At 48.5% G+C, this 8,032-nt stretch overlaps 2 protein-coding genes across 2 annotated transcripts in view; one reads left to right on the top strand and one right to left on the bottom strand.

Annotated features, from left to right (window-relative positions):
• Nucleotides 1–233: 233 nt before the first annotated feature.
• Nucleotides 234–4,449, bottom strand: LOC123391989 (translation initiation factor IF-2-like). Its single transcript, XM_045079692.1, has 4 exons — nt 4,165–4,449; nt 3,477–4,098; nt 2,460–2,538; nt 234–1,673 (listed from the first exon to the last, which is right to left on the bottom strand). The coding sequence occupies exons 1-3, from the start codon at nt 4,447–4,449 to the stop codon at nt 2,531–2,533; spliced, it is 915 nt and encodes a 304-aa protein (XP_044935627.1). The 3' UTR covers nt 234–1,673; nt 2,460–2,530.
• MOB3B (MOB kinase activator 3B) overlaps nt 3,694–8,032 on the top strand; it is a 198,079-nt gene continuing 193,740 nt past the window's right edge. Inside the window, exon 1 of the mRNA XM_045079681.1 lies at nt 3,694–3,825. The gene's annotated coding sequence lies outside the window, so the exon portion shown is untranslated. The remainder of the gene's footprint in view (nt 3,826–8,032) is intronic.

Raw genomic sequence — 8,032 nt, 5'->3', positions numbered from 1 at the left:
CTGCCTTTCCTCCAGAGACTTCAAAGAGGAATGCAGCCCTGCTGACATCAATGAGACCTGGGCTGAAAGTCTAACCTACAGAATATAATAAATTTGTATTGTTGTATGTTGTTAAGTTTGTGGTTCTTTGTTCCAGCAGCCATAGAAAACTAACACAGACAGAAAATGAATACAGGATTATATATATATATATATATATATATATATATATATATATATAGTTAGATGGCAATAAATTCTGAGAAATTGGAGCAGGGAATATGGATAAGGGAGTGTTAGAAGGGGAAGGTGATAATAATTTTAAGTAGATTTGGAAGAGGAGCCCAAGGAGGATTTGGAGTAGCAAGTTGACAAAATAGGACACACTTTTACTGGAATCACATTGGCTGGTTTATTGAGAATAGCACAGATGGGGGGACAAGGTGGAAAGAGGGACAGAAGGTTATTGTAGTAATACTAGCTACAGGTATTTGTGGCTTGGTCTGAGGTGGTGGAAAGAGGTCTGTCAATAAAGCCAATGAGATGTGTTGTTAGATTAGGAGTGGAACAGAAAAGGAGAAAAGTCAAAGATGATCCTCTGGTTTGGGGCTTTAAGCCAATGAAAGGTTGGAGAGGCCATTCACTGAGATGGGGAAGACAGCAGGGGAGCACGTTTGAGGGAGAGGATGGTGTAGGTTGGGTGGACTCCTGGTACCTGAATCCTTTCCTTCCCCTAGTCTTTCCCTTCAGATTGCTTTTCCCTACAAGCAAAGAACCATAGACATAAGGAATAATAGCCAGTGGGAAACAGCATCTTGTTCAATTTGTGCCGGAGCCAGTTTGTTATGTAACACCTACGCAGGGTTCTGATAAAAGCCTGACTGGAGAAGGAGGTGTAGCCCGGGACGCTACAGATGGAATGTGTGTGCCCTCCCCAAATTCATCTGTTGAATCCTATGGCCCAGTGTGATGGTATTGGGAGATGGAACTTCTGTGTGGTGATCAGTCATGAGGGAGGATGCCTTATGAATGGGATTAGTGTCTTTATAAAAGAGGCCTGAGAAAGCTTCCTGCCCCCTTTTGCGTTGTGAGGACACAGTGAAAAATTGTCTAAGAGGAAAGCAAGCCCTCACCAAACACTGAATCTGATGGCAACTTATCTTAGACTTCTCAGCCTCCAGAATTGTGAGAAACCCCTTTCTGCTATTGGGAAGCCCCCAAGCTTTGTTGTAGTAGCCTGACCACACAAAGATGCAGGAGGACCAAGGAGGGCTTGAATCTAAATGCTGGCCCTTCCGAGCACACTGTGAAGGTGGACCCATCCTTCTCCAGCACACCAGGTCATAGGCAGAGAAGCTAGGAGAGAATGGGCAAGAACTGGGGTATTATTCACTACAATGACCCCTCTCACTAATGAAAATTATCCAGGAAATATGGGTGGCTCCCTCCCAGTCACAAGATTTACCATTCCTCCCTGGGGAAATCGCCACTAAGGGGATAAAAGTGGGATGAAAGTTCTCTCCTCCCACAGGCAAAGCTGAAACGCCAGGAGAGAGGCAGAGATGGTTCCATTAATATTTATTGATTAGAACTGAATGCCCTCTTCACCGCGTGCATGTCTTGCTCATCAGTACTCTGGACCGTGAGTCAGCTCTCCAAGGGCAGAGTCGGATCTCAGTGTTTGGCTTTAGTTTCTAAGGCAAAAAAAAACCCCTTATTTTTCCTTTTTGAATGGACAGAAAAGATCATGCCAAGGGTATTGCAAGGCAGGCAAGAGACTTCCCATTTAGGGACTAGTGAGTGAAAGGGAAGGACAATTAAAGGTAAACTGGGGTAATTAAGAGATACTTCCATCCTGATTGTTCTGCACCATGAGAGTGTTCTGATTGCCATGAGGCCAAAAGGACAAAAGCTTTAAAAGCAGTGACTAGGGTTTGAGGCAGTTTGGAAATGAAACTGCATTACTCAATAAGAATCATTGCCTAATTAATGGCCGTATATTTGCATCTGACTATTTTTCACCCTCATATTTGAGTTTCTTATTTACAATCTCCAGTATCTTTGCATTGCCCAAGAATTAAGTGGAATCATTTAATCCACTGTTAACATCATTAGACTATAACTATTTGTCTTTCAAATATTTCTTATGATATCAGAAATTACTTAATATTGCAGAAAATGTGTGGTTTTAGAGGTTCTCATTTAGTAGTGGTGGAAATTGCTTTAGGGGGAATGATGTTGACCTTGCATGCATCCTCATTTCTACTTACTATTTTTCCATACTTCCCGATATTTGGGTGGCTCAGTCGGTTGAGCCTCCAGATCAAGCCCTGATTGGGCTCCCTGCTCAGTGGGGAGTCAGCTTCTCCCTCTCCCTCTGCCCTTCACCTCTGCCCTTGCTTGTGCACGTGCACTCTCAAATAAATAAATAATATATATATAAAATATATAACATATATTATATATGTATATTTCCATACCTCTTTAAAGTGTGTAGTCAGAATTGTAAAATCCAGTACCTACTCATTTGGTACTCCCCAATCGGCATGTACTAAGGAGCTATAGGGAAATAAAAATATGTGTAAGGCATTATTTTCCTTAGGAAGTTTTTTTTTTTTTTAAGATTTTATTTATTTATTTGACAGAGATCACAAGTAGGCAGAGAGGCAGGCAGAGAGAGAGGAGGAAGCAGGCTCCCCGATGAGCAGAGAGCCTGATGCGGGGCTCCATCCCAGGACCCTGAGATCATGACCTGAGCCGAAGGCAGGGGCTTAACCCACTGAGCCACCCAGGCGCTCCTCCTCAGGAAGTTTTTATCTAGTGATTCCGACTATTAAGAATGCTTTCTGGGGCGCCTGGGTGGCTCAGTGGGTTAAACCCTCTGCCTTCGGCTCAGGTCATGATCTCGGGGTCCTGGGATGGAGCTCCACATTGGGCTCTCTGCTTAACGGGGACCCTGCCTCCCCCCCTCTCTCTGCCTACTTGTGATCTCTGTCAAGTGAATAAATAAAATCTTAAAAAAAAAAAAAAAGAATGCTTTCTATGTTAAAAAAAAGAAAAAGAAGAAGAAAAGTAATGCTTTCTATGTTTAGTTTACCCTTAAAACCACCCAGCAAGGTAGATACTGCTCTTCCAATTTACAGAGGAAAATACTGGTTTAGAAGTCACAGACCGAAAATCACACAGTAGAAAGTCGCAGAGTGTGCCCGGCTTCCAAGGCTATTCTCAGTCCACTACTCCCAGGTTGTTCTAGTAAAGCCGCCAGAATCTCAGTATTCTCCAATGATTAAAGCCCCCCCCCCCCGTCAGTATTTTCCAACAGTCTTTTTCAACAAGTGACAAAATCTTGGAGAAGGTGATTTCCCCCTTTCTAGGTGCCTTGGCTGTGTTGGACCCAGAACGCGAACTTTCTGATGCTCTCTCGCTCTCCGCCCTCGTGAGAGGGTCCCGGTCTTTTTGGCAAGCCCTGGAGCCCACATAGACCGCCCATTCCTCACCTCTGCGGGAGGCAAGATGAGCCTCCAGGCGACCTGACTTCACGGAGCTGCCATTCCGCGGGCGGCCGCCAGGGGTCCCCGGTCGGCGCCCCCGCGCGACAGCCGCGCGCTGGGCGCCTGTGGGGGCTACTTCGGAACGGCGGCGGCTGGAGCTCCAACTCCGCGCTCGCTCGCCCGCGCGCTCGTGGAGACCGCGCGCGCTGGCCCCTCGCCGCTCGCTCCGCGCCCGCCGCGTGGATCCGCAAGCGTCGCCCGTCCGGCCCCCGGCTCGTCCTCCTCCTCCGGCGCCGGCTGCGGCTGATCCGGCGCAGGAGCCGACAGGGCCGCGGGCTGAAGGTAAAAGCCCACGGTGAGTGAGAGCCCGCGCGCGGCGAGGCGAGGTGGCGCCGCCAGGCAGCTGCTCGCCCTCCGGGGTGCCGGGGCGGGCAGCGGCATGGGGCGCCCCTGGGGGAGGACGCGTCGGGGGTGTGGGGGGGCGGGGGTGAGCGGCGGCTCCGGGGCTGCGATCCGCGTCAGACCCCTGCCCGCGCCTCGGCTCAGGCCGGCTCCTCGCGTGCCCTTCTCGGGCGGGAACGAGAGTCCTGTCCGCAGCCCGGGCTCCCGGGCCTTGACTGTGAAAGGTCTAGCAGTAAAATGCATGGCCCGCGGGGTACAAGTGCGTCCCGAAGCGTCCCGAATCGCGGGAGACTGCCGGGTGCGGGTCGGGCTGCGGGCGGCGGGAAGACAAACTTTTTTTGCGAAAGTGCGCCTGGGCGGGAGCACGGCGCTCCGGGCGCGTGCGGAGGCTGGGCGCGGGCTGCGCCGGGGAAGCCCGCTCCGCCGGCCCGCTCGCCCCGGGCACTGTCGGGGCTTCGGGGAGGGAGCGCGTGGCTGAAGGACGGGGAAGCTCTGCTGCCCCCTTGGGCCAACAACTGTCAAACATCTGGAATCCAGCCCCTCCCTTCCCCTGCGCCGAGGAAGGTGAAAACCCCATAACTTTCCTTTGATTGTCCTCCCTGCCTTGGGATCCCTCTCCGAATGGAAAAGGGCCGCCCTCCGGTGCCAGGCAAGTGAGCACCGGAGACTGCAGGCCCCTCAGGCTCCCCCCTTCACCCACCTTCCTGACCGCCTCCCAGATGTCCTCCCCGCAGGGACCACGCCACAGCGCCCGTGGAGATCGTGACGAATGGCCTTTTGTTTCTCCGCGTCTCCCCTATTGTTTGCCTTTGCAACATCTGACGGGGCTCGCGGAGAGCAGGACTCCCCCCCGGGTCTTCCCCGCACTCCCCTACCTCCCGCCAGCCACACGGCCCGCTCCCGTCCGGCATCCGGACGGGGAAGGGCGAGGAGCCCGGCCCCCGCGAGGCCGCCGCACCAAGGCCCTGCGGTTAGAGGGCGGAGGGAAAGTTGCTGCTTCCCCGCCTCCTCGGCTGCCTGTGGCCCGGGGCGCGTTTCTCGGATCCGATCCCAGACGCGCCGCGAAGGGCGCAGCCGGAGAGGGGTGCCGCTTTCCCGAGAGTGGGAGAGACCTTCCGCCCTCCGCCAGGGTGTCCTTGGGTGGTTCCAGCGGATTTAAATATCCGCCCGAAGGCGTGTGGCTGGGCCACTTCCAGGGCAGGGGGGACAGGATAAGGGCACTTTGGGTAGGTCCTGGGGTCTGCGAGTTTTCAGGGACTGGAGAACAGGCGAGAATGGAGAAGGAAGCAACCCAAGAAGCCTCAAGACTTAGCCTAGAAACAGTGGTTAGGTGGCTCCCTCCAGACTAAACGTGGAATTTTGACTTAGGGGTAGGGCTCCAAGTTGAAATCCCAGGCCCCCTGTAAGCATTTGGAAAAAAGCAAATCCGGAGGATACCGCGCAGAGGGACGCCGTCAGGGCAGTGTTCACGCCAACAAGTTCTTGCGAACCAGTGGCTTGGAACTGCCTCCGAGTTCCCCAGGGAGTGCGCCTGTTAGGTTATAGGTGGCCCTGCTTCTTTGCCTTCCCTCTCAAGTCAGATGCTTACACATCGTGCCTCTTAGTGTGGATTATTAAAGAGGTAGGGCAACAGCAAAGTAGGCACTCCGAGAAGGCAGAGTTCCCTTACGGTGCCCAGACTGTCGTTTTTGCCGGTGAGGGGAGGCCAAGCCTGTGCACCTGTTAGAAGCTGTGCACGCTCAGCTTTACTGTATCGGTGTTTCCAGCATTTTCTCATGGAGGCCCAGTCGTTCCTATTCCAGGGAAGCTCAGTTACACTCTTTCTACTCTCTACCTTTTGATCCCTTCCCGGAGCCTGGGGAGGGAGGAAGCAAGCTTCCATCAGAACACCTGTGACCTAGGTACCCACTCAAGCGTTTTATGTGGGACCTCTGCACAGTTCTGGGAGTTTTCCCTTTATCTGACTTACCAGAAATTTGACTTTCATTCAATAAACAGAAAAACAAAGGAGACTGCTAACTCAGGAAGCACTTTCTCCAGTGATTTCTGGATATTACCAGTGGCACCAACAAAAGAAAAAAAGTGAAATTTCTGAAGCAATGGAAAGCACTTTACAAAGGTCTCCTGAAAACGATGCCTAAGGAAGGATACCTTTGAAATTTAGCAGCTACTTAGTAGCAGCAGGAGTAGAACTCGGCAGACCTGGGTTGCTTAAGAAGTGCCCAGAGGCATCATTAATCACGTGAAAGGGCAGTGTTTGTCCCAGTCTACCCCCGTAGGGAAAATAGGGTAATTGCAGTGAAAGATGAGCTTGAACAGTTTCTTTAACTTTAGAATTAGCCTCCCCTTCCCCAAATCATTGTAGAAAACATAGACAATATTGAGAGGTAAAAATGAAGAAAAAAGGAAAGGGGATATTATAAATAAGACTCTAGTAAACAGTGTTACCCAATCATTTCAATCCATTAATTTCTGGAGCTTAGTATGGCTAGGTTGAAAGAGTTAGTGTACTTTTTAGGATACTTGAGATTGCCGTATTGTCTTGTAGGAAAGTTGTGTCACTTTACCTGCTGTCTAACAATATACAAGAGGATTTTTTTTTTCCTGTATCCCACACCCTGCTCATACTTTATATTAACACTTTTTCATTTCTGCCAGATGGATGGGAGGTATCCTCTTGTCTTCTTTTGTATTTCTTTAACCACAAATGAGATTAAACAGTTTTCCTGTTGTCTGTTAGTATTTCTTCCTTTATGATGATGCCAGTTTATGTCCTTAACCAATTTTTTTCAGTGGGGATGTTCTCCCTTTTCTGACTAGAGGTGCTCTTAGTGAAAGCATAGTGTTCTGTCTTCTGACCCTGCCCTTGTAATCGGACAATCTTTATTGACTTGAAGTGCCAATTCTCTTCCCTCTAGCATAGCAAACATTTGGCAAGACTGCAACCATAAATTACTGAAATGACTGACATGATCTCTGGTAGAGTTATTAGGGAGACTGTGCAAAAGCATTAGTAGAGAAATTCTTGGAAAATTCCAGATACTTTCTGCTTAGTAGCTTGCAACCCCCATCATCTTTACAGTTTATGGTGACTTTTTTTTTTCTTCATTTAGAACAACTCTTAATGAGTTGTTTTTACTAATGGATTTAACGAACTCATTTTATTTACATTCCTTCCACTGATAGCCAGGATACCATAATCCACAACTTTTAATTTTTGCCTGAAATTTGCCTCTGTTTTATAAGATTCTCTGTTTGGCTTTACCATTTGAGCCCTGTACTGGAATGAACTTTGAATCTAAATAGGTCGGGTGCTTGCTTTTGAAACAGTATATAGCAGGGGAGGTTTCCCAAGGGTGGAACCAGGTACATTTGTGCTTTTGCCATTTGTGTAGCCACAGGTCTTTTTGTTAATTCTCGCTTGATGGTGTACAGGATTCTGAAATGGGGAGGAGAGAGAGGAAGAAAAAAATTAATTTCAGCTGGATGATGGATTAACACAGATGAAGGATCACACAAGAAAATTTAAGTAAATAATCTAGGTAACCTGGATACAAAATAATTTCTAAAAAGATAAATGAGATTAAAGTGTCATGTATTATTATAACTAGTCTACTTAACAGTCAGAAAGTGGTCTTCCTATTGGGAAAATCCAGTGTACAACTCAGTGTGAAATATGCAGGTACTTCATCTCAGGCATTTAAAAAAAACACAGAAAAACAGATCATATATATATATATATATATATATATATATATAATTTGCAGCATTTTCCATGCCCTTGGATGTAGAAATCAAATAGTATGCAGTAGGAATGAGCTGTGTTTTCTACATTACAATCATTGGCTCTCAAAGGATGAGTGAGAACTTAATGGCCATCTAATTCAACTATCTGATATCACTGAGGATCTTCATTCTCTTTTAAAAAAATAAAATGAGGGGCACCTGGGTGGCTCAGTGGGTTAAAGCCTCTGCTTTCGGCTCAGGTCATGATCTCAGGGTCCTGGGATCGAGCCCCGCATCGGGCTCTCTGCTCAGCCAGGAGCCTGCTTCCTCCTCTCTCTCTCTCTCTCTCTCTGCCTGCCTGCCTCTCTGCTTACTTGTGATCTCTGTCTGTCAAAAAAAATGAATAAAATCTTTTAAAAAAAATAAAATAAAAT

This window comes from Mustela putorius, unplaced genomic scaffold (genome assembly GCF_011764305.1).
Source record: "Mustela putorius furo isolate JIRA1106 unplaced genomic scaffold, ASM1176430v1.1 tig00000421_pilon_pilon_pilon, whole genome shotgun sequence".
In the NCBI taxonomy this organism is placed as follows: domain Eukaryota; kingdom Metazoa; phylum Chordata; class Mammalia; order Carnivora; family Mustelidae; genus Mustela; species Mustela putorius.
The sequence above is the reverse complement of the archived record's forward strand: the minus strand, read 5'-3'. Positions and strand labels throughout refer to the sequence as shown.

Coding starts and splice junctions, on each gene's coding strand:
- LOC123391989 (XM_045079692.1), bottom strand. CDS start 4,449: ATGGGGTTTTCACCTTCCTCGGCGCAGGGGAAGGGAGGGGCTGGATTC. Junction 4,099..4,164: donor AGCCCGACCCGCACCCGGCA/GTCTCCCGCGAT, acceptor TTTTACTGCTAG/ACCTTTCACAGTCAAGGCCC.